Below are 26,526 nucleotides of genomic sequence, written 5' to 3' on the forward strand. Positions count from 1 at the left end.
AAGTTACAACCGCTTGACAACACAATAAAAAGTACTAACCCCTCTCCGGGACAATGAACTATTTTAATGGGTATCCTCCTTTCAGGCCATCCCGTGATGCACGGACCACGCTGACAGCGAGCGCTCCACCGCCCCCGGCCGAGCCCCGCGGGGCAGCGGCCAGGACAGGGCAGGGCAGCCCCTTCTCCAGCCGCCTCGCGTCGCAAGCCCGGTCTCCCAAATCCAGTTGCGGGCACCCAACCAACTTCCTGCTGCCCTTACGACGCACACACTCAGCTCTCCTTTAACACTGACTCTTTTTTTTTTTTTTTTTTTTTTAATCGGGTTATCCTTAAATACCTCTGAAACCTGCCTTTTGTGCCAACACCTTTGCCCCGAACGCAACTCCACCCAAAGCACTTGCCCGGGCGTTCCCGGTTTCTCACCGACCGGCAAGCCCGGGGTGAGCAAGCGGTGCGTTCCCGGCGCGCCGCGGAGATGTGCCACCCTGAAGGGCCGAGGTGGCTCCCTTCACAACGAGCTGGCCAGCCCTTTCCCAGATGGGCTGGGGCTCTGGGGAGGGAGAACGGCTTGCAGTTCGGAATGGTTTCCATCATTTGGCTGAAGTCGCCTCGGTTTAATATTTGCGCAGTGAAGAACAGGTGGGGAAAGGAAAAGGTGCGGTGTAACTAGAAGAGGGAAAAGGATGCACTGCTCTTGCACTAGCTCCGCACTGCTTCCAGCTTTCATTTTAAGCCTCGCAGGTCTCCCGCCACTTCAATTCCATTTCTCTCCACCTTATCCCTATTTGTCTACTCCCGTTAGCCAGAAATGTGCCTCTCTGTCCCAGGAAAAAAGCGTTACCCTCACCTTCCAGGAGGTCGGAACTAAGTATTATACGTTCATGATTATCGCTCTTAAAAAACGGGCTCAAACTTTCCCACCAGGCTGGGGAAGTGAACCACCTGCGGGGGGGCCTGGCGCACCGGCGCGCAGGCAGGCGGAGCCCCGCGGGATCGCCGCCGCACCGCCCGTCGCTCGGCAGGACGAGCGCGCCGCCGGCCCGGGAGCACCGTGCCGCGCCCGCCCCGCCGCCCCGGACACCACCGGCGGCAGTGGCCGGGACCTGTCCCGCCGTGCCAGAGGCAGCGGCCGGGAGCGCCGGGCACCTGCGAGGAGCCAGGGCAGAGCGGCGCCCCCGCCTCGCCCCGCCGGGGCACGGCGTGCCAGGAGCCCCACGATCCGCCCGGCGGGGAGCCCGGCCGGCACCCGCAGGCACCGGCGGGGCTCGGAACTGCCGCGGGGCCGTACCCACCTGTCCGGCGCCTCCAGGTGCCAGCCATCCCCTGGGAATGCGGCCCCCAAGTTCGCCAAGAGGCGCCGCGGCCCCGGCCGTCCTTTCCGCCCGCGCCCCGGGGGATACCCGCTCTCCGGACGGCGGCAGCGGGGCTCCCTGCGCGGCGCCATGCCCCTACCTGGAAATGCTTGAAGAAGGCGGAGATGCGGGTAATCTGGAGGCTCAGGCACCTGGAGGTGCATCTGGCGGTGGCGAAAGCCTCGTCCTGCCTTCGGGCGGCGGCCCCTGGCCCGTCGGGGCTGCCGCAGGCGGCCGTCACCCAGAGGAGCAGGGCGAGGGACACGCCGGGCGCCCTCCGCACCATCGCTCTGCGGGAGAGGAGGGCAGAGGGGCGGCCGGGCGGCGCGTGGGGGCTGCAGGCGCCGGTGTAAGCTCGCTCCCGCTCGGCGGGCTGGTGCCGGGCTGCGCCGGGGACGGACACCTCCGCGCCGCAGAAACTACACAAGAAAGTTCAATCATTCAACTCCCCTCACCCCCGTCCTCCCGCCCCGGCCCACAGCCCTCCCCCGCCGGCAGCGGGCGGGCCGATGCTGGCAGCGGCCGCGCCATTGGCTGCGCCGAGCGCCGGCGGCGGCGGGCGGGCCCCGTGCCCGCGGGCAGGTCGGCGCGGCGGGGCCGGCGCGGGCAGTCGGAGCCTTGCCCGCACGCCGCCACCTGCGGGGCACGGGGCGGCCGCGGAGCCGCACGCCCTGTCCCTACCCACAGGCGGCCTGCGTGCGGGTGGCTGGGCGCCGGGGTCGCTGGCAACCGGTCTTTACACCCTGGTTAAGTCTCTTTTATTTCTTCTTTTAAAAATCAATTTTAAAAAAGGGTGGGAGGCAAGAACGGAGGGAAATCACTTTTTGAAACTCAGTGTTTCTTACAGAGAAACACTGCGGAGATTACTTGTCCCAAGGTGAAACCCATACAGGCACCTCTGAAGAGTTACTTAAAAATTATAATCTACAAGTCATTAGTCCAAATACCTCTGTGTAATAGCTGCAAAGATTAAAACAGAACCTTTAGCTATAAAATAAATATCAGCCTAACATCCTTTCCCTCTGTGCCGTCAGCTCCAGGGCCGGAGTGCACGCTGCAGTATGTAGCACAGAGGTTACCTACCACATTCCTCTCCCTGTGCACGCTGCATGGACTCCTCCCGTCGCAAGTATGTGCTGCTAGAAAAAGCAAGTGGATCATTCCTCCCCAGAGCCTGTGGATTAAGCCTCCTGAACTTGAAAATATCAAGGTTGTATGAGCTGAAATAAGTAACTTTTAGGGTATTTCAGGAATTAATACTAGATCAGTTACTACTGTAAGTAGTAGTCTAGGGTGGTTATCAAACCCTGTATTAAAAAGACTTCAGCAGTCGTCTTTACTGTAACAAGTTCTAGTATAAGTGTTCACTAGGAAAGTCATTTAAAATCTCATAAAGGTCAACAAGACCTTCAACCATTCCGGCTGGTAGTAGTTTTGCAATACTATAGTTCTTCTATGAATGTTCTTATATATACAACTGTGAAATAAAAACATATTCCCCAAAGTTATTATCCTCACCAGACTATATGCATACACCTTCCTTGCATTTATATATCAGAAATTCAAAGTATAAAAAGGTTGTTACATCCCAACTAGGAAATCACTTCTTAAATTCTACCATTAGATTCTAGCTATAGTTTTACTATCTTACCACAAAAGGCACAGATTAAGAAAAGAGTCCTTGTTACAAGTATTGCTAACATACAAATATAACAAAAAGCAAGGCACATTTTAGTTTAGATGTTACTTTGCAGCTTATGGTCTCTCTTGTCAGCTGTCAGAAATCTTCACTGGAGAAAAGCCAGAGGGCCAGAATCAGTCCTGCCAGTGTTACCGACTGGAGATGACAGTTTGTGCCCTTGGATGCTTGAGGGAGCACGGCTGCCAAAAGGCGAGGTCACCTGCCACATCCTGGCACAGGAGTTGCCCTGCTGTTCGCACTGTTTCCATGCTCTGCTGGCTATTTTGGAAATGCCCTGGTTAATCAAGGAAGACCATCTCAGCTACACCTCCTGAAGTCTTCCTCATTTTTGCAGCTGGAATGATTACCTTTCCTCTCGTAGAGAGCAGAGGTCGTAAGGGTTTCAGAAATGCTTTTCCCCATTCTGACTGATATCTCACCACTAGAGAACTGGTTACTTTGCTTGATCTAGCATCTCTATATTTACAAAGTAAAAACACCACATGACAGAAAAACACAGAAATAACTCCACAGTCTTAGCAATGTTATTACAAATAGTGGTAACCCCATACAGGCCTCAGTATTAAGTTCATGACTTCCCAGTGTCTAGCTGACAAACTTTTAAATAGTTTTTCTTAAGCCTTGGCTAAAAATTTAGCAACTTTTTGCCTTGAGTCATGAAAAGAAAATTGCTTTGCTGATTCATAGTGTTTGCAGGTACACTAAATGCATTGAACTTTTACCACAGATAATAAGAACTGCCTGAAAAAAAAATATGTAACTTTCTGTAAATCAGATGCAAATCTAGAGAGGCCAGAAAATTCAGTTGATATATCCCCTTCATGTTAGTGCTAATGCCTTTTATGTCATATATTAAAAACCTCAGCTTTAAGTAAAAGGGTATGAATCCTGTTTATTTTGTTTTTTAAAGTCTAGCAAAGGGCATAGAGCCCTTAATAATTAAAAAGTTACTGAATACACAGTTTCCTTGGTTGCTTTTGTTTGAAAGTTCATGGTTACAGAGATCATCAGTGTAGTCACTGAATTCCTTCTCAGTATGGGCTGACTTGGTTAGCACACAAAAGACTGGCTGTTCACTTCCAGTAAAACTGTATTCACACAGGTCCTGTTCCCCTACGTGGAGATTATGAAACAGGCTGGGTAGCTCAAGAATTTAGTAGGTAATTAAAACCCACTATGAACTAAGTATCTGTTAGACCAAAAGAGAAGATATGCAAGTTTGTAAATACATTCATTTTAAAGATGTTAATAAATTGGCTACAGAATAAAGAAAATTGGAAATAAATTATGTGTACAGTTCAACCAGCCTGTAAATATAATTATGGGGTTTAACCAGATAAATAGACATATGGATACATTCATATGTTTTGCTCACTCTCTTTTTGTCAATAAATTACATTAAATAATCTTTTTGTATTAAAAGTAGTAGAATTAGTGCTTACAAATTCTTGCGAGTGCAGGGTATTATTTTTATGCTAAAAATATCCGCATTGTTTTCCTGCCTGCGCCTCAGAGGAGTCAGACGATGTACAAATGAGGTTTTTTGCAAACCAGGGGCTGTTTTTTCGCAGAAGACAGCGCCACGTGCTGGCATTGCGAGGCGAGAGCCGCCGGGCATTCTGCCGTTTTAGTTCTGGTTAATGAGCTGAGTTTAATCGATTCTGAATTAAGATAGCTTCGTCTTTAGGAATTGCTTCTTACTCTAAAGGGAATTTCCAACATCAGGTTGTAATTTCAGCCAAGCAAATAAAGGAGATATTTTTAATGTTAAAAATATTTATTGTTTTCATATAAACCACTGTATTCTAGCTCACAGATTTAGTTTATTGTATTAAATCATCTTAATGTGCCATTTATTACTCAATTCTCTTTAGCTTTAACTACGTTATGTCAAAAATTATTGTAACTCTGGGTGCAACATAATCCTCTAAACCCTCTTCAAGAAGTCAGGATGCAGGGGTGCCTCTCCAAAGTGCCCGTGTACTAATGGAGGCAGTATGGGGAATAAAGACAATGAGTCAGAGATCTGTCTGCAGCTGCAGGGCCATGATCTTGTCAGGATCATGGAGACAGGGTGGGAGGGTTCCCATGACTGGAGAGTTGCAATGGCAGAATATATGTCTTTTAGGAAGGATGGGATGAGGAGGGGGTGTTGCCCATTATGTGAAGGCAGTTGGAGTGCGTGGAGCTCAGTCTGGGGATGGATGAGAAGGGAGATGAGCACATAAGGGTTAGGATTAAAGAGAGGACAGGTAAAGGTGATATTATAGGGGGTGTCTGCCATTGGCCACCTGAATAGGAAAAGCATGTGGATGAGACCCTGTACAAACAGATGGAAGCAGCCCCAAGTTCTCAGGCCCTGGTCCTCATGAGGGGCTTCAACCACCCCAACATTGGCTGGAGGGACAAGACAGCAAGGCATAAGCAATCCAGGTGCCTGGAGTGTGTTGTTGATAACTTCCTCCTCTGAGAGATAGAGAAAACAAGGACATTGCTGGACTTTATACCAACATTGAGGGGCTCGTTGGGATGGGAAGGTCAGGACAGTCTTGGTGGCAGAGACCATGAGATGAGGAGCTCAAAATCCTGAGGGCAGGGAGGAGGGGAAAACTGAGTAAAAAACACAGGACTTCAGCAGAGCAGACTTTGCCCTCTTCAAAGATCTGTTTGGAAGAATCCTGTGAGGTAAGGTCTTGGAGGGAAGAGGGACCCAAGAAAGTCATTTAATATTTAAGGATCACCTTCTCCAAGTTCAAAAGCAGTCCATCCCAATGAACAGAAAGGAAGGCAAAAATGCCAGGAGAACTCTGTGGATGAACAAGGATAGCAATATCAATAGCAATACTAGCACTAGCAATACTAAGCAATCCTTAACATCTTCTTTAATGACCTGGATGGTGGAGCAGAGTATACCCTCAACAAGTTTGCTGATGACACAAAAGAGGGAGGAGTGGCTGATACACCAGTGGGTTGTGCTGCCATCCAGAGAGACATCAACAGGTTGGAAAAATGGGCTGTCAGGAACCTCATGAAGTTCAACAAGGGGAAGTACAAAGTCTGGTACCTGGGGAGGAACAGTTCCATGCACAGATAGAAATGCTGGGAGCCACCTATCTGGAAAGCAGCTTTATAGAAAAGGTCCTGGGGGCCCTGGTGGAGTTGAATATGAGGCAGCAATATGCCCTGACAGAAAAGAAGGTGAAAGACATTCTGGTCTACGTAGGGCAAAGTATTGAAAGCAGATCCAGGGTGGTCATCCTTTCCCTCTCCTCAGCACAAAAGAGACAAGGATATACTGGAGAGCATCTGGTAAGGGCCCTGAAGATGCTGAAAGAACTGGAGCATCCCTTCTATGAGGCATGGCAAAGACAGCTGAGATTCTTTGGGCTATAGAAGAGAAGGCTGGGGGAATCTCCTTAATTAATGTATATAAAATACAAAGGGAGGCTGCAAAGAAAATGGAGACTGGCTATTTTCAATGGTGTCCAGTGACAGGACCGGAGGCAATGGACACAAACTGAAACTGAGGAGGTTCCCTGTGAACATCAGGAAACACTCTTTTCTGTGAGGGTGGTCAAGCACTGATGCAGGTTGCCCAGAGAGGTTGTGACGTCTCCATCGTTGAAGATACTCCAAAGGTGTCTGGACCAGGTCCTGGTCAACTGGCTGTAAGTGTCCCTGCTTGGGCAGGGGAGTTGGACCAGATGACTTCCAGATGACCTTTCAACCTCAACCATTCTGTGATTTGAACAGTATAATAACTGAACAAACAAATGTATTTTCAATTGCACTTCCCAAATGAAAAAGAAATTTAAATTAAAATGTTCACTTTAAATGTTTACCTTGAAAATGAATTGCTTGCCATAGTCTCCGCTGACATCTGCAGGTACTTTTTTTACAAGTACTTATTTAATGGAGAAGCAAATTATGTTTGAACTATATGGGTTTTTTGAATATCAGTGGTCTATTTGTTTTGTTAATGAATTCATGGCCAGAGAGTAAAGAGGATATTGTATGTCCCACCTACAGTGCACGTTTAGTTCGCTAATTCAGGACTTACACAAAGAAGGGAATATATATATATATATAAAAATAAAAGATATACAATAATTTAGATGTAATATTAGGTATATTTTTAACTGTATTAACTGCACTTATAGACTTAGTGAAATGTTGGAAGATGGCCAGATCATGATTTCTTGATTGTGATTGCTTGCTAGCAACAGTTCACCAAAGAAATTGCGATAACTAGAACTTTGCTAGACACCAGTCCTTATTCTTCTTTCTGAGCTTTGAAATCAGCCTATGTCTCCTATAGTTTGCTGCTGCTCAAGGGACAATTGGAAATTACCATGGAAAATTAAGGGAATTTGAAAGATGCTTCCACAAAACCATTTCTTCCTGCAAGTAAAACAATGGAAGCCAGAGCAGACATTGAAAGAATTAATTTGTGCCATTTATACCATCTGAGGACAAACACTCATGCCTGTGAATGGGAGGATGAGATTTACTTTCTTATGGCTTTGAATATTTCTTCAAGGTTTGAATACAACTCGATTCCTTTGGTAAGGACTGCGTAGAAACTCTTTTTTTCCCATGGGTCTTATGGGTGGTCTATATCATTCCTTCCTCATGTGATCCCTGAAGTTAATGACCTTCTCCAACTCCTTTTGAGAAGTAGAATTTTGCATAGTCCTAAGTCAAGCCTGTGAGTAAAATCCAGAAATCCATCTCTGTGTTTCATAAAGCTGATATTCTTCATTCATAGATTGAGTCTGTATAATAATACTTTCTCCCAGAAGCAATTCAATAGGAATTTTCTGCATCACCATTTCCTCTTGTACAAGGGAAATCAGTAACAGGTAGAAAGAATATTAGTAGTGCAGTTAGTAGTCACAGCAGAAGGTAGGATGAAGTAATGATTCGCTGTTCCAAAAATCTCATCATTTGTGTATAAAGCAAGAGTTAATAGATGTCTATCCAGAGATTTTTGAGGAAGCATAGGAAACCAATTAGGTAATTTTGAATATTTGTTAAGTCTCATATTGCGTGTCTGAGAAACACAAGAACAGTGAGATCTGTGGAGGTGTTTGAAGCAAAATGATGGGATAGTTTTAGTGAGATTCTTCCTAGGCATAAGAAACATAAAAGAAAGCATAAAGGTGCTTATTTTAAAATTTAGGCAATGAAGAATAACTGCTGACATCGTCAGTTGTCTGTACGAAGGATTGAGTTTTTCAGTGTTGAACTAAAACTTAATGTTCTGTGTCATAATGCAGTGAGAAGAGAAGCAAATTCAGAAATACAAAGAGAGACAAGATGATTAAAACAGAAGGCTTGGAAAGCACCTTTTCCTCTATTTTTGGCAAATAAATATTTGCTACTATATCAAGAGCATAGAAAAGAAGTTACAATGTTTAGAATGGAAAATAATAGAAGTTTAGTTGCATGGATGAATAGAAAGGACTGAATATTAGAGACATTATGCCAAAGAATGCAGATTTAGACAAACTTTACTTTTCAAGACATGGGGACCAAACCCTTAGACTCAAGATGGTGTTCAAGTGATGATCCCAAATAAGGTTTCATCCACAACACTAAAGAAAGAAGACTAAATGAGATGAATTAGGAAAGTGTTGCACTTGAGACACCCATAAAGGTCAGAGGCAAACTATGCTTTTAGTTGAATGAACATGCTTACTTCCTCCCAGGGACTCTCATCTTCTTCAGGGTCACACAAATAGGGCAAAGCCAAGGCTTCATTCATTCCAAATCTGTGTCTTCAACTAGTTTGCAAAAATAAATTTTCCAATAAAAATGTATCTTACTGGGGTGTTCCCAGCAGCTTCTTGTCACTTCAGTCATTTAATCTGATTTCAAGCAAACCATAATTCTTTGTCTTGCATTTTGTATACACCTTACTTTCCTTCTGATGGAACTAGAGCATGTTTTTAAACAGGCACCACTCTTTATATCAGGAGAGAAAACAATGTAAAAAGCAACACATCTTTAGGGAAATTTTTTCTGTAGTTGTCTCAAATTAAGAATGTGTACCATATTTCTAGCCTAACTGCAGTGTTTATTAATATTTAGTCATTGAATTTTTTTCCACCTTTTGGATAGATGACAACTTCCTTTCATATTGAAATCCACCTGAAGATAGCTTAAGATGTATCTGAAGCTAAATCTGGGATATAAGGGAGGTTCCTTGCAGACCACAACTAACTTATTTTATAAATGAACCAAACTGAAATTTCTTTGTCAAGTGTTGCTATATTGCAGATTCTGTAAATCTGGTTTTTTCCACAGACTCTCCAACCTTAGGGTGTATAGGATTGGACATGTGATTCTAGTAATGGAGGCAATAATGCCATACAGATGAAATATGATCTCTATAATCTGTCTTATTTCTCTTCAACTTATATAATTAAGAGCTACATTAGTCCTAGTCACTGCATTTTGCTGGGAGCTCATGTTCAATTGGTTGCTCACCAGACCCGAAAGGCTTTCAGAGACAAAGGCTTTCCAAGAAACATTTGTGTCTGTGAGTGTGACCTACTTTCTGTGTTCCTAGATGCACAGTCTTGCATATGGCAGCATTAAAATGCATGATGTTTAAAATGAGTTCAGATTACTGAGTGATTCATAATTCTATATATATTATTTATCACTTGAGTCAATAATCATGTCATATGGAAACTTTATAAGAATTGATTTTATTATATGTTTCTAATCACCAATACACAAACTAAATAACACTGAATCCAGAACAGACAGCACTAAACTCATTAATTTGTTTATGATTTTTCATTTACAATTAGTTTTGGAGATAATATAAAGATTTTTTTCTAGTCTACATAACACAAATGTTTTACACTGATTTTTGCTGAATGTCAAATTTTAGTTAGAAAGTCGCATAAGTGACATGCTTTTGACATTGCCACTCAGAGTTGTAATTGCCTAAAAAAGAAAGATCAGATTTGCTTTTATATGTGTATGAAAATTATTTCCATGCATTCATTGATTTAATTTGCTACCATACTTGCCATTATTGTTTTTGCTAAGGAGAGGCAGACCTATCAAGGTGAAAATCTTCTGGAGCTTGAAAACTATCAATGGATGTGTGTGGAGTCTGAACAATTGTAATAATTCTTTTTAATTAGCCTCAGTCCTAAGCAACCACCCAGCCTATTACATGACATATCAGTTCTCAACTCACATCAATATATGATTTTAATATCATTCATGCTTTAAGATTTATTTGAAAATTATTAAAGAAAACATCATTCCAGATACCAGAACTGCAACATAATTAATTGATCCTTTTTAAACATATCTAGCTAGTAATTATGAAGTCTTAATATTCCTGTTCAATGTCTGCAGTAATATTTTTGAACACAAAATAGTTAAAAGTAAGGCATGATGCATAAAAACATTCTGTGTTCTCTTGAATTAAGAGGAAACCTTTTGATGTGCTTGAGAGGTTGATGTTTGTGTACTGTGTCCTTCAACTTAAAATAACACCGAAAGGGACAGAATGAAAAATGACAACAATTAAGGAGAAGCTGATCCTTCAAATTTGTTTTTTATGGATTTTCCTGCTCTGTGTTGCAAGTTCTATGATTTAAAATACAGAATAATTCCGACTATTGTTCACAGTTTTCTCTTCAAGGTTAATTAATTTTGAAATTAATAGAAGGAAAATCCATAGCAATTTATTTGCCTTTATACCCATCCTTTTATTAATTGTACTAAAAATGATTAAGTATGTAACTGTGCTTTTGCAGCTGCAGACAGACACATATGTGAAAAACTCCTGACTGTAGTGAAGGACCCCAGAAAAGTTGCTTTGTTTGCCTTTTTTCACTTCATAATAATTCTCAGTGGTGTTGCTCCTTGTGCTACTCAGAAGAATCAGGTGAAAGTTGTATTACTCCCTGTCATACCAAAGCTTAGGGAGATGTGACCAAACACAGTATGAACAGAGATACCAGCACTAATATGCACCCTCCAATGTCTTCAATATGATGTCGCTATAAGACAACTTTTCAGTGATCTGTGCCAGTTCATCAGTCCTCAGCATGTGTTGGTGCCTGGGATTCTTCCTTTTCAGGTGCAATGCTTGTTTTATTTCTTGAGATTCTTGCTGGGCCCTTCTTCCATCCTGCCTGAATCCCTTTGGATGGTGGTGCTGCCCTTCATCACATTTACTGTTTTCCTAAATTTGAGGTTGAGGTCACTTGAAAACTTGGTGGAAGTGCACTCCATTATTACCTGCAGGCCACTGATAAAGCTGTTAAACCTGACAGGTCCCAGTGCAGAGTCCCATGGTATCCTCTTGTCACAGGCAGCCATGTAGAGTGCTCCCCACTGCTGCCCCTCCCTGACCCTGCCCATCCAACAAGATTTTTGCCATCTTCTTGTCCAGCCATCTGGGCTGTGATGGTCTAATTTGGCTAAAAGAAGTAATTAGATATGGCTTAGCTAGACAAGTGAAATGAGCCTGTCAAATGTCAAAAATACATCCCCTATACTACTAAGCAGAATTCCTTCTGATTAGCTCCCAGGCTAATTTTGAACCGTGTGTTTTAAGCAACATGATTGATTTGTCTGATTTATCTTTACAAATGTCACTGAGCAGATGAAGTTTAGCAGTCCAGTATCAGTGTGTGTATTTATGATATTGGGTACTCATCAGGCCTTCACTAGCAAGAACTATTAGTTATAGGAACTGCCCATTTTTTCTTAGCTAAGAGAAAAAAAAATCCTTTTTTTTCCCACAAAAACTTGGAAAATTTAGTTCAGACTTTGAAGTAGTCATAGCTTAATAGTGAAATAGTGATACAGTGTAGTGGCTCTCCCACAACATACATTCCAATGTATTTAACATTTTGTGCATATCTGATGCCACTGTATACACAAATTAAATAGGGAAACCAAAAAGTTATTTGCAGCCGGCCAAACTGATCAGAATTCTTTCAGCTAAATGTATGTCACTGAAAATATGCTTTTAATATAGAATGGAAATGTTTTTAAAAGATTTAATTTTAACTAAAGTTTTCTAAGTGAAGACTACTTTGAAAAGAAAACATGAAGCAGTTTGATACTTACATTAAATAATCTCATGTTTGGGTTTGTAATGAAGTCTTTTACACAGGGGAAAAAAAGAGTACCAGTGTTTGAAAAGTGCTAAAATCAGTTTTGGGATTGATTTTAAGAGTAATAAAATACTTCAATATTTTTTCTTACTGTCACATGCCAGTAGGAGTGCTGTAGGTGAATATGCTGCTGCTGATATGCCATAAACTAATAACTATAAAAATAACACATAGGATAAATCTTGCAAATCTACCAAATTAACAAAAAAATAATTATTACTAGAGCTTGTTTTTTCATTTTAGCTAAGCAGAATTCACCTCAAGATTATATGTTTTGCACATTTCTGTTTCTATGAGATTTTTTTAAGGTTTAGTTTTACTTCCAAATCAGAATGAAACCCTTTTTTGAAGTACCACATTTTCAATTTGAATTAGAATGCCAAGAATTTAAAAGACCTGTCCTCAGTCTTACCAAAAGCTGTTTAATAGTATTAATATCTAGGAAAAGATGTGTTGGTGTCTGATGTCTCTGATGTCTTCATGATCTTGGTGAAGCAAGACAAGGATCCACAGAGAATCTTTGGGTTTTGTACTACTCTTTAAACTTCCCTAATTCAATTGAGAAGTTGGACTGATATTGCACTGGGCTTGATGCTGAGCTGTTGTTTGGACACCTTTTCCCATTTGTATCAGGTCCATTCACCCTACCTGAAAATATCCTTCCCTACCCACTGCTCCCATAAAAAAAGGTAATCAAAATTTTAAAGTTTGTTACTGCAATGACAAATTCTGTTGTTGTTTTGGCTCATGGTCTTGACAGGAAATAACCATTTTTCCTGACCTGCTCAAGTTATTTGTGTAGTTTCCACACTTGTATAATGCTCAGCCTTGTTTAATAATGCCTGTCTGATCATCTCTATTGCTATGAAGAATTTAAAAGCAGAAAGACAACGTGCTTGTCAAATGCTTTATCCCTACCAAAATTCTATGGTTGTCATGGTAACTATGGATAGGAAGAAAAAAAAGAAAAGCAGATTTTGATTTTCTTAAAAGATAGTATTTCATGGTTGTTAGAAATAAAATTATGAGAAAATACAGCCATTTCTTCATTTCTTTATAAGGCAGGATACAAAGAATTGCTCTTAATTTTTACAAATAAAAAAAGTATCATGCTTTATGTTCATTAGAAATGACATCAAATCTTCTTTTTCATTTCAGTCCTTCTAGCCAAAGGCATTCCTGACAAAATAACAAAACTCAATTCAACCTGTGTGTTTTAACAGCAGAAAACCCTTTTAAGAAAACTATAGTTTTTGACAGCTCTTTCATTATGTTTTCCTACCTTCCTTATCACCTCACTATCAAAAAGGTGATAGTGTGCACCCTCTTAAAATAAAATGTAATGACTTTGAGTAAGCTAGATCCTTTCCTGGTGAGAAATTACATTGTGTTAAAGGGCTGCATGACAATTTAGGAGCCTTAAACGATTCTAAAAGCCTATGGATTTTACTGAAGATTTTTTTTTTCAGAATTGAGTAAATTAGCCCACATTTTCTAATTTACCTTGTTAGTTTAAAATAAACCTAGTCAATGGGAAACTGAGTGGCAGAATCAGATTATAAAAGAAAAAGTTTGCTTCCCTTCAATCTGAGGGAAGCTTTTTATTTTAAAGTATTCAGTTTGGAGTAGTCCATTTATTTTTACTTTCAGACATACAGTTTCTTTCTATGTTGCCTAAGTCTTTCCATCTCAAAAAAAAATTATTGGAAATGGACAGATGAAAAATCTATGCTAAATAAAAATACCATTTTGTCACTGTTGAAGAAAGGCTTCAAGAGTCACACTCAGAGTATTTAGAATATACTTCCATTTTGACATAAATGAAACTGTAGGGAAAGTGTCCTAAATACATAGAAAGGTGAGCTATAATTGTCTGTACGGCCCTTAGTTTCCAGGAGAAACATCTACCAGTGTAACACAAAACTGTTTGTGAGTTCTGAATGAGTCACATGTCTACTTTAACAGATATTGGGGCAGTGTTTTCACGCCAATTTGCTGCACCAAACTGGAGATATTTAATTAGTTCTTCTTTACATGTTGCTCCCCACTGAACTCCAGAGGATTCAGTCCGTATGTGACAATGGTATACACTGCTGTGACTGAATCTGAGAAGTGAGCCAGTTGCCTGGAATACAGTATTTCTGCAATTCTTGTGATATATTTGTGTAAAGATTTGAATGAATGATTCAGCTCTTTCAAAATTAAGATATATATATTTCCACTAGAAGATGACACCTTCATCTTCATGTTTTTTATGCACCACCTGAGGGAGAAATCCTGTGGAAAATGTGAGTGAGATTTGATTGCACAGCTAAATACGTTAGCATGATGATCATGAGAATTGTCAGGATCATTTTGATTTTTGCAATTTTGGTTTTTGTAATTCCTAGTTTGGAATGCTTGAATTTATGATTTTAATACCATTGGGTTTAGATGGAGCTTTATGGCTCCATAATATATTAATATCTAAAATTTCTTTGCTTAGTAGTTGTCCTGTCTCTTCAATAAATACTTTTAAGTAGATGTTATAAGACATGGATGTAAAATGAACTACATGACAACATAAGAGTCATGTTATAAAGGAGCCTTCTGCAGAAAACCTTGAATCTAATAATCCCCATCTGATCTGGTTTGAATGAAACAGTGGGATAAACAAAAGCATGTCTGTAAATAAGGATTTTGATTTTGAAAGACCAAACTTTAAGTAATTGTGAGAACTGATTAGAGACAATGGCTGGATTGAGATTTTAAGGACTTTAATATAGAAAAGCCATGCACATTAACTCAAAAGAGCAAACTGTATCTGGAATTTGCAGGCTAAGTGAAGAAGAAAAGGTTGGACACAATATCCCAGGACTCATAGAGTTAAAATACCTTCAGACTTGTAGTGGATATAAAAATAGGAATTTTTAAGAAGAAAAAAGGATTGTTTTTATTTGGTGATAGAAAGCGCAGGGGTAAAGATAAAGCCTTGCAAAAGATATTTAATACTTTAAACCGTATATTTAACCAGAAGTATAAAAAGAAAAGACAAAGTAAACCCCATGATAGAAAGCAGAGGTAGTACTGAAATGTAAGATTTTGTTAGTGTAGCTCTTGACTAACATGCCTGTTGTGCTTCAATTTTCAGTATCACTAATGAATCAGAACACCAGCCGCTGGGTCCCAGCCTTCCTGCGGGCCAGCCATGTGGCCATGAGTTACATACTGCAGGGCCTCCTCTTGCCACATAATCTGGCATGAATAAAACATAGCATAGGTAAGAATCCCTGTGCAGAAAACTCACTGAAAAATGATAGAGTAATCTGCGAATCTGTTTAAAACTTCTGTATCAAAGGAAGAATCTGCAGAAATGAAAGAAAAATGTGATTTTCCACTATTTCCTGTAATCTTTACATTTGTTGATATATATCTTTGAATCAGTACTGATTTTACCAGTTTAGACATATCATAGTATTTATCAACAAGAAATGGATTTTAAGTAAAGCAAAGGTATTTTAGAATTCCATCTTGCCATACTTTAGAAAAAGCTTGCAAATTAAATTAGTTGGATTTTCAACCAGGTAATTTAAACCAGGCATGTTCAAGAATGACTAATATTCTATACATTTATTCTTAAATTGTTATTTTGATGGAGGACAATATCCCGGTGCACAGTTTTTTCTGTACAGAGCAGAAAAAGTTTCCTCCTCTGTGGAGGACTTCTGTGTGGAGCTTACTAGGCAAATATAGTTTGCCTTAGCTCACTGAGAATACATAAAAGATTCACATATGTTGTGTTAGAAGAAAAATTAGGGGCTGAAATCACTGTGTAACACATTTAAAGACCACATCACAGAGACACCATCTGCACTTCACTAAGTGCATGTTCCAGCTACAGCCCAGATTTGTCCCCAGAACTACTAACATGAGGAAGCTTAATTCAGTTTTCCTTGGTCCTTTGTCTTTAGTTTTGCTGAAAAGATGAATTAATATTCACATTAATATTCTCACAACCATGAGAAAACACCATTCTCACAAATGTTATTAGGTAAGATCTTGTTGTCTGAATAAAATATTGCTGCTAATGGATGTATTGTTTCACATAAAGCAATTAAAAAAATATATCCTGTGCTTTGTAGCCACTTCTTGTCATTACCAGCATTACCCTTGATCTGATGGTTCATGTGCTGGATAGTTTAAAACCAGCTATACCAACTCTAAATTTTTAAGAACCTTAGAAGTATCATTTTGCAGATTATTCAGAAGCATTCAGTAATATTTCTGATTTTTACTTCTTCACATTACAGGATCTTTCCACTTAGATCAAGGAACCTAGTAAACATTAGATGATCAGAATTACCAGGGGACTTACATCTAATGCTCTTTGAAGTCTCTGTGTATTGAGAAGCAGGGTATATTATCCCAGGTGAGATTTATCCCCAGTAAAAGATAATGAATTTAATATGAGCTGACTGTACGCAGAAATAGTTTTAGAGAATATCATGGAAGCTGGAAAAAAAGCTAGGGCTTTAATGTGTGTCACAAAGTACTTCTGTGTGTCCTAGAGATTCTTTGTTGCATGTTTTTCCTACACTGTAGAAAAGCTATTTTCTCTCCTCTCTTATTTCTAAAACTCCAATCCCTGCATGAACCAAGAAGGAAATGTTTCTTTTGTTCACTCCAAGAGGCTGTAGTTATTCTTCTCAAATAGGACCAGGATTTTACCTCAAATATTTATGAAAAACTGTGGACATCAAGGCCTATTGAATTTCACGAAAAGTTAGAAGCTAAAAAACTTTCTTAAAGATTATTTGCCTTGGGTGCCCTCTCTGGTAGGACCAGTATCATTTGTCACATAGCTAAAGATAAACCATTATTTTCCCCATACAAATACTCTTGGCAATTGTTCTTGATCAAAAAATACTTAAAGCACTAGGCATTTATCAACTCTAGTATTCCATACTTCTGTTTCTTTTTTACTAGGTATTCTGAAGAAAACAGTTGTGTCCTGAAGAAAACACTTGGAACCATCTTTGAATTAAACTAATGAAAACAAAAAATGCTTATATATATATATATATATCATGTAAGTATGAATACACATTTAGTACTTGAATACAAATGTGTGTTTGTATATGCATTTTAGCCTGGAAGAGAATGTATTTATTTCCAAACCAGAAAAAAAAAAAAAGAATGTTTTACCATATGGATGTTTGTAAGATTATGCTCATTCTGAAGATATGTATTTGTAGAATTGCCATCTTTTTTCCAGCAGTCAATTTTCTATTATGTAATCTTCAAATGTTTTGCAGCATCCTAATTAGAAAGTCTTCTCACTCCTTCTCTCACCCAGCAATTTTCTTTTTTCTGTTTTCTTTTTTTTTCTTTTAATAATCTAGCTAAGAAAATTAGTGTCTATTTGGAGGGATAAATCAAGAACAGCAACAGCAACAGATTTATGATGATGACTGTCTTAGAAACACATGCCTCGTTAAAAAATTAATTTTTGTTACATTAAAAAGAAAAAAGAAAACAATCTGTGGAACAGTCAGAGACTACAAACTTAGAGTCAGGCTTCTCTCCTGCTGAATTTTGTGATGTGACCTTGGCCAATTCTTGTAACTGTCCTGTGCTTCGTTTCCACATCTTCACAATGAAAACAACAGTTCTTCCTATTCCACAGATGCTGTGTGAAGAGAAGTGATGATATACAATGTGAAAATCTATCCAAAGAAGAGTGATATTCATTTACTTACCTGTTTAATACATATGCCTAATTTTTCAGCTGTTCATTTCTGGTTTTCTTCATGGTCAGTGGAAATAAAGAAGTAATTGCAGGGCACAACTCATCTCATCCTAAAGGCAATGTTGAAAATAAATGAGCTAAACAATATGCCTGTTCCTCTCCACTGATTGCCAAGGAAGTCTCAGGTGTAGATGTTCAAATAGCTGTATTTATTATTTATTTTATATTATATATATTAAAAAATATATTTTTTATATTTTATATATATTTTGTATATAATAATTTATTATTCAAATAGATGTTCAAACTGCAGGTATTTACTCAGTGAAAGAACTCCAAGTTTCTTATAATAAGGAAGTTCTTTTGAAGTCATGCATATACTTGTAGACTAAATCACTGCCTATCACAGAATGAGAGAAAAACAGTCTGAAAGAGACTTCAGAAGGTCATCAACTCTATGCTTTTGCCCCCAGGCAAAATCAGCTGTACCTGCCAACTCTGATAGATGCTTACCTAACCTGTCCTTAGAGATTTCCATGCAAATAAATCGTGGGCAGTTACTCAGGCAAAGATACACCATCTTCTGAGTGTAAGTTAAGTGCCCATTACTAAAGTATTTACCTCTACAAGTCGTATGTTGTAAACATACATAAGATAGACATTTAAATGTTTCAGTATTTTGCTCTGCTTATAATGGTGAGGGAGGCAGTGTGGCTTTGCATACACACCTTGAAAATTCAAACCCAGCTGCCACCTGTAGTCTTGAGAAAATCTATTTAAGATGTTATATTTTTTATCAGAAAAAGAATTGTGGATTGTATTTTCCAGCCAGGAGTTCTACTCCTTTTATGCATACCTCCTTAATTTCTGAAAAACAGACGTGTCTGCAAATGTCTTTCTGAGAAGTACTTTCTTTTATAAATACCCCCAGTGAAGTCATGCTTGTACTTGTAGACTAAATCACTGCCTATCACAGAATGAGAGAAAAACAGTCTGAAAGAGACCTCAGGAGGTCATCTACTCTATGCTTTTGCCTGCGGGCAAAATCAACTGTACCTGTCAACTCTGATAGATGCTTACCTAACCTGTCCTTAGAGATTTCCAATGACTGAAACTCTAAAAGCTCTTCAGGCAATCTGTTTGAGTGTGTCATGATCCATGTCATTAGAAAGTTTTATATAATATCTATCTTAAATCTTCCAACCTGTAATTCAAACCTATTAATTTAGTTTCCATTCTCCCTAGGCATGGAGAACTGATTGTTTTGTTCTTCATTCCAGAGGCATTTTACATTCTTGCAGATCATAACAATGCCATCCTCTTTTATCTTTTTTTTTTCCTGAAGTATTAATAGTAGTACACTTTTTCAGTTCCTCAGTCCTGGTTTTTGGTTTTGGGTTTTTTTGAAAAAAACATTTGTACATGTTTTAAATAGGAGGTATAAGGGCATCCTTCCAATGTTAGTGTGTATCTGGTGTAGGTCCCAAGGTTTTGGTAGCAGGAAGGGAGATGCAAGGGTGGCCTCCACGAGGAGACCAGGGGCTGCCCCGTGCTGGACACAGCTGTTTCCAGCTGCATCTGTAACAGACCAACCAGAGGACAGTGCTGGACTCATCAGCCAAGCTGGTGGTGCCCTTGGCAAAGCATATTTAATGAAGAGCAAAACACCACTCAGTGGTGAAGAGTGAGGAAAAAAAAAAAGCATAAGAAATAATCCTGCAAACACCAAGGTCAGAGAAATAGGAGGGGAAACAGGTACTCCAGGTACTGGAGCACATTCCCTTGTGGCCTGTGTAACCATGTTGGGGCATATAGTCACACTGCACCCCATGGAAGACCCAATGTTGGAGCAGGTTTTATCCTGAAGGACTGCAGCCCATGGAGAGGAGCCATCCTCAACAAGGGAAAAGTGTGAAGAGGAAGAAGCAGCAGACAGGAACCATTATGTACTGATCATAGTCTCCATCTCCATTCCCCATATTCCCTACAAAACTTGATGAGGGAGGAGGTCAAGGGGTTGGGAATGAGGGAACAAAGTTGAATCTGGGGAAAAAGAGTGACTAGGTGGAAGGTGTTTTACTTTTGTATCTCAGCATCTGGTTAAACTTTTAATTGTTGAGGAATTAAATTAATTTTCCCCAAATGGAGTTTGTTTTGCATGTGACACTAACTGGTAAGTGATCTCCTTGTCTTTATCTCCACCCATGAGTGTTTTTAGCTTATTTACCCCCCTGTGCCCTGCTCGATTAAGGAATGGGAGTGAGAGAACCTCAGGGTGGGTGTCTGGCAGCTACCCAAGGTTAACTCCCCACATTCCCACTACAAGATAGTCTTTGACATTAAACATTTTTCCTGCTTTATATTTAATGTAAAAAATGGAAGTCAAATAATAAGTCCTTTCCTATCCTATCTTTCTATCTCAACTCCATATTGAAAAAAAATTACAAAATAGAAATCAACAATTGGACTTTCCTATGCAGAACTCAAAAGTTTAAACCAACCATCTGAAACTCTAAAACTTCAGATCATCAATGATTTCACCTGCAAGAAGCTAACCAAAAAATGTTACTTATTTTACTTTAGAAAAATCAGTCATTTGTAAAGACTAGGTTAAAAATCCAGTCCAGATGGTTATATTTCTGCTTAATTATGTTAATTCAGAAATGTCAATTAACCAAGATGTCCTTTCAGCCATCCATTTAGGAAGAAAATATAAATGTTCAAAACAGTGGGAGTTATATATTTTTACTTTATTGCTTTAATTATCTTAGAAAGAAATTACAAAATTTTAAAGTCAGAAAGAATTTTGCTTATAATTATAATGATATTGTAGTTTTTTTAAAAAGTAGTCAGCCTTCAGTCACATCTTTCAATATAACTTCAGAGTCTAAAATGATGCTTTAAATCTGAAGTTCATTTTAAGCATTTTATCTTCAAAGTATATTGAGATTCCATAAAAGAAATAGGGAATCAGGCTACAAATAAGGAAATTGCCTCATCATTCATCCTTCATAATTAGCATGGTTGGGTTTTATGAATTAATATGTGCATTCATGGGTTCCTGGCTCTCCTTACTTCAGCGTGATAGTATTGAGAAAGGTGGCATATTTATAGAGGGAAAACAAATTTGTAACACAGTTTCTTTCTTGTAAGTTATTAATGCAAGATGGTTAATATGAAGAGCTATGAAGTGCAATTTATATGGGTTTATTGGTTAAAGTAAAATTATAGCACAAGGGACAGTAGAGTAAGACATTTTCTTGAGAAACAGATGATGAACAAGATCTGTGACATAATTTCTGTTTCAGTCTCATCATCAATCTATTGAAATATGTTCCAAAAATTCACAGAAGGGCCAGGCTTCTCTGTTAGTTTTCTGGTGGTGTTACGGTCACCACTTCATAGAACCATGGAATGGTTTGTTTGGAAGGGACCTTTAAAGGTCAGCTAGACTAACCCCCCACCATGGGCAGGGGCACCATCCACTACACCAGTTTGCTCAAAGCCTCATTGACTCTGGCCTTGAACATTTCCAAGGATGGGGCACCCACAACTCCCCAGGAAACTCATTCTAATTTCTTACCACCAACTTTTTCCCTTGTGTCCAATCTAAACCTACCCCGTTTCAGTCTAAAACTGTTGCCCCATCTCGTGTCTCCACAACTCTTCGCTGACCTTGGTGCCTGCAGGGCTGCTTCTGTCACGTTCCCACTCCCATCTCCTGGCTGCTGTTGCAGCTTCTTAGATATGTTATCCCAGATATGCTTCCACTGTCAGTGATGGACTTGGCCTTAGGCAGTGGCAGGTCCATCTTGGAGATGGCTGGCTTTGGCTCTCTCAGACATGGGCAAAGCTTCTGGCATCTTCTCACAGAAGTCACCTCTGCTTCCCCATGCTACCAAATCTTGCCAAGCCAAACCAATACACAACTGCTCTTCAATTTTTCATCCAACAGTATCCCCAAGTCCTCTGCAGGGATGCTCTCAATCCTATCATCACCCAGTCTATGCTGGTGATTGCCCTGACCCAGGTGCAGGACCTTGCACTTGGCCTTGTTGAATTTCCCGAGGTTCATGCAGACCCACCTGTCAAGGTCCCTCTGGATGGTATCCCTTCCCTCCAGCATACCAACTACACAACTCAGCTTGGTGTCATCCACTACTTGATGGAAACATTTGGTACAGAATGATGGAGTCACAAAATGGGTCAGGTTGAAAGGGACTACTGTGAGTCGTGGTCCAGCATCCCTGCTCCAGCAGGGTCATCCCAGAGCACATTGCACAGAATTCCATCCAGATTGCTCTTGAATATCTCCTGTAAAGGAGACTCCACATCCTCTCTGGGCAACCTGTTCCAGTGCTTGGTCACCCACACAGTAAAGATGTTCTTCCTCACATTCTGGTGGAACTTCCTGTGATTCAGTTTCTGCCTCTTGTCCTGTTGCTCGGTATCACCGAGAAGAGTCTGGCTCTAAGCACTTGATACCCTCCCTTTAAATACTTCTGTATAGTGATGAGGTTCTTTTTCAGTTGTCTCTTCTTGAGGCTGAACAAGTCCAACTCTCTCAGCCTTTCCTCGTAAGAGGCTCCAATCATCTTTGTTGCCCTCCATTGGACCCACTCCAGGAGCTCCACGTCTCTCTTGTCCTGAGAAGCCCAGAACTGGACACTGCACTCCTGATGTGGCCTCACCAGGGCTGAACAGAGGGGCAGGATCACCTCCCTCGACCTGCTGGCAGTGCTCTCCCTAATGCCCCCCAGGATCCCATCGGCCTTCCTGGCCACAGGGACACACTGATGGCTCATGGACAGCTTATTGTCCACCAGGACCTCCAGGTCCTTCTCCACAGAGCTGCTTTCCAGCAGATCAGCCCCCACCCTGTACTGGTGCAGAGGGTTGTTTTTCCCCAGGTGCAGGGAAAAATACTGAATTTGCCTTTGCTGAATTTCAGACTGTTCTTTGCCTTGACTGAACCTGCTAGAACCTGGATTTTTTTCCATTAGACTGCAGATGCAGTCTGAGAAGTTCTGTACACTGAAGTGGAGGTTTAGGCTTGAAATGAGTGCATATAAGGTTTTGGTATTGGTTTCAAGGCCTCTTTTGGTTTGCTGCAACACTGTGTAACTTTTGCCTGACAGAAGAGTATCAAAGAGCATGATATTAAAGTGCAATGTATGTTAAATTATATAACAAATAATAGTGAAATTCTTAATGAAAGCTTTATGGCCAGATTTTTGTTTTTATCACAGAATAAAAAGCTTTGCTGTTTTGGAATCATTCCAGTCAATCAAAATACTCTCTGAGAGAATTCATTCTGCAACAAATTATGCCTTCATCCTATGTTACTTTAGAAAGCTGTTTTTTACCTCAAGCACATATGTCATGGTTCTCTGGTATGTTCTGATCTAACAGCACTTTCACAGGCTCCACTGGGGCTCCACTAACTTCACTATTTCAAGTCCATAAAGAAGATTTAGACCAGATCCTATAAATTCGAATGTTGTACAAATATAATGGTTGTCTGATGGCTACCATTCCAATTCTCTTCATACAGTGTAACTTAGTAATATGATCTCAGCCAAGGGTAATGTTTTTATGCGGATAGAATCTCAGCCTGGGAGTTAGTAACCTCATGCTCTGTTCCCAGATATGTTTCAGATTTACTGTGCAGCCATAATTAGATGTGATGTTCTGTCTGTGCTTTGGATTGCTGTTTGCACAAGGACAATAATACTTCCTTACCCTGAACAACCCTTCTGAGAAATATGTGTAAAAACTATTAATCTGTTGATTACTTACCTTACATACTACCTAAGTGTAAAGGATAGCATCACCATTGCAGCCATCTATTACATTAAGACTCCATGACTTTTTATCTGGCTTCTGTAGTATTTAGGGCTGCTCATGGATTTTCCTTTTGGAAGAACTCAGTGTCTTCCAATGGAAACAAAATTTTACGTTACAGCTCTCATAGCTGCAACATGAGATTGAAACCAATGTTGGAATTAAAGTTTTTACTTTTTGTACCCCAAGTTTTCTGGTCTGATAATTCATATCCATCAGTGCTTTCTGCACATCAAGTGAAATTTCCAATCAAACTGAAAAGTTTTTGATGTGGTGTGCTCCTTTATTCTCTTGTTGTAGCCAACATCTGTAGTGCTGTATTTGCCCACTCCTTTACTTACCAAATGTCTGCCCTTCCCACATTGTCCTCCCTTCCCCGCCCCTAGTCCTGGCCACTCCCTCAGGTTATTCCTATTGGTTCCAGTACCCCAACTCCGCCCATATATCCCCCCTGTGCCCTGAGACCATTAGTCCATGTGCTCTCTCCGCCCTCCTGTCCCCATATAAAACCCCAGGCTCCCAGACTGCGTGGTCTCTCTGCTTCTGGGAAGAGGTGTGTTGTCATGTGAGTAAAGCTCCTCTGAGGTCCCCATGCAGACACCCTTCTCACCTCCTTTATCACCACCATGTTGTGGAGCCGACAGCTAGCAGGAGCACGGGGCTGTCCGGAAGGACTATGGAAAGTGGAACAGCCACTCTCCCCAAAGCAGCCCCGCAGTGCTCCCCAGGAAGGTTTGCGGCTGGCTTGCTAAACCAACGCAGGAAACCACGCACCACAACAAACATCTAGCTTCCTACCTTTAAATACTTTAACATAAAATAGCCATGTAAGAATTGCCTAAAATAGTTGTGCTTCTGTTCTGTAGGTTTTGTTGTGGGTACAGTGATAATTGGTCTTTTCATGTTTCCTTCAGAGCACTTCACCACATGCTATTTCCAGCTATTTCATGCTGTATTTTATATTCCTTTCCAGCCAGGTTAATAGATTTACTCATAATAATCTTTTAAACCTACACATAGTGTCTATATTTGGAATTTACATTATTCCTTTTGTCAATCTTTCCTCAAACATACATTGTGAAAAGAAGCTGCATATCAGAGTTAAAAACTCAAGCACTTTCTGACCTACCTTTGCATACATTTATGATGCTTTTCACTTCCTTCCTTTAGCATTAGTATCCCTACTGTTTTTCCTGTTGTGTACATAATTACCTGTTCTGTTGTTGAAATGCACATTAAAACTCGGCATTTGTAGTGGCATTTAAGATTTTGCAAAGTTTTCCTATTCTGCAAATACAGAATAACAGCATTGTTTCTGCCACAATGCTTTGGAGTAAAGCCAGTCTTTTGGATGGTGATCACTGACATTTTATTTTACAGTTCAGACAACTACAATTCCTACAGTAGCACACCAGAGCCCAGAAGTAACTTATAAATATGGATTGATGCTACCCAGTATGGTTTTTTTCATTACTTTTGATATTTAAGAGCTATGATATGCACTTAATAGTTTAATTAAATTACATGGTTCACATTTTTGGGTACCTTTTGTCCTTTGTTCCAATAAGAAAAAACATTTAGATTCTCTGAGCTATTAAATGGATTTCATCCTTCATGTACAGAGAAGGAGCACTTCTAATGCACACATGTGCCACAAATCCTACCTCTCTTGCAGTTAGTGAGCTTTAGGAAGACACCAGAATGGGAGCAGAGGTGCCCAGAGGCAGACTTTCAGAGAGTCTGTATATACCACATGTAGAAAAACAACCCTCAGTCTCTCCTTTGAGGGATGTGGCTGGCCTTGGACACTCAGAGCCTGCAGGAAGGCCAGGAAGCTGTCTTACCTGGTGAATCTACCCAGACTTTTGGGGCTACTATGGATATGTACAAGAAAGGCCGTAACAACTTGAGGGAGATGGATTACTGAGGTAATATCCCCTGTAAAGATTTTTTTCTCTTGCCTTTAACCCTCAAAGTTAAATGCCTCTAGCCTTCAACATTCAGCCTTCAACTCATAATTCAGTCAGAGCCAGAAGCTGTGAACACAAAAGGATGAGATATATTTTTTTAATGATTTTTTAACAGATACGAAATTAGGTAAAGCACAATTGTCATGTACTTCATAGGATAAATGGGGCAAATGCTGCAATGGCATAGGCAATGCAGACTATTAGAAATGAAGTGCTGTTCCTGCATTGCTGTATATGGTTCTTTATGGTTCAAGTGGAGGAATAAGGGAAGCAGCAAGAGCTGGAAGTTTTTGCATTTAGTGGATCAGAGACATTCTGGAAAAGGAAACAAATTCTATTAGTGGAGTGAGTACATTTTATTTGAGCAAAAGTTTGGTCATCCTACTCCAGTTGTTCTGAGTGCTGGAAATATACTCCTGTGTGCTGATCAAGGTTTATCCAAAGGTCAGGCTGAATTCTTAAAAGAAATGCTGAATCTATTTGCTATCAAATTATCTGTTCAAAGGGCTTGGGACCATATCTCATGCAGTTACTATTAAAATATGGCCTCAAAACTGAATGAAGTAATGTTCAGTGTTGTGTCTGAAACTACTACAAAAAGAAAACCACTGTAATAATGGAGGAAAGAATAATCTATCATATATTCTTCAATATGAATGTCTTATATTCTCCTTTGCTGTAAAGTGGCTTCTGAGATACTGTATTGTCTTCTGCATTTCATTAGGGTACTTTTACAGCAGTCTCTGAAATTCACCTTGAGCTAGTCCTGA

General features: G+C 40.1%; 1 protein-coding gene across 1 annotated transcript in view; it reads right to left on the minus strand.

The window, feature by feature from the left end:
- Positions 1–1,805, minus strand: part of ANOS1 (anosmin 1) — a 134,559-nt gene extending 132,754 nt beyond the window's left edge. The window contains exon 1 of the mRNA XM_048328853.1: positions 1,455–1,805. Coding sequence (XP_048184810.1) covers positions 1,455–1,640 — 186 coding nt within the window. The 5' untranslated portion in view covers positions 1,641–1,805. The remainder of the gene's footprint in view (positions 1–1,454) is intronic.
- Between the last annotated feature and the right edge of the window lie 24,721 nt (positions 1,806–26,526).

This window comes from Corvus hawaiiensis, chromosome 2 (genome assembly GCF_020740725.1).
Source record: "Corvus hawaiiensis isolate bCorHaw1 chromosome 2, bCorHaw1.pri.cur, whole genome shotgun sequence".
Lineage (NCBI taxonomy): Eukaryota > Metazoa > Chordata > Aves > Passeriformes > Corvidae > Corvus > Corvus hawaiiensis.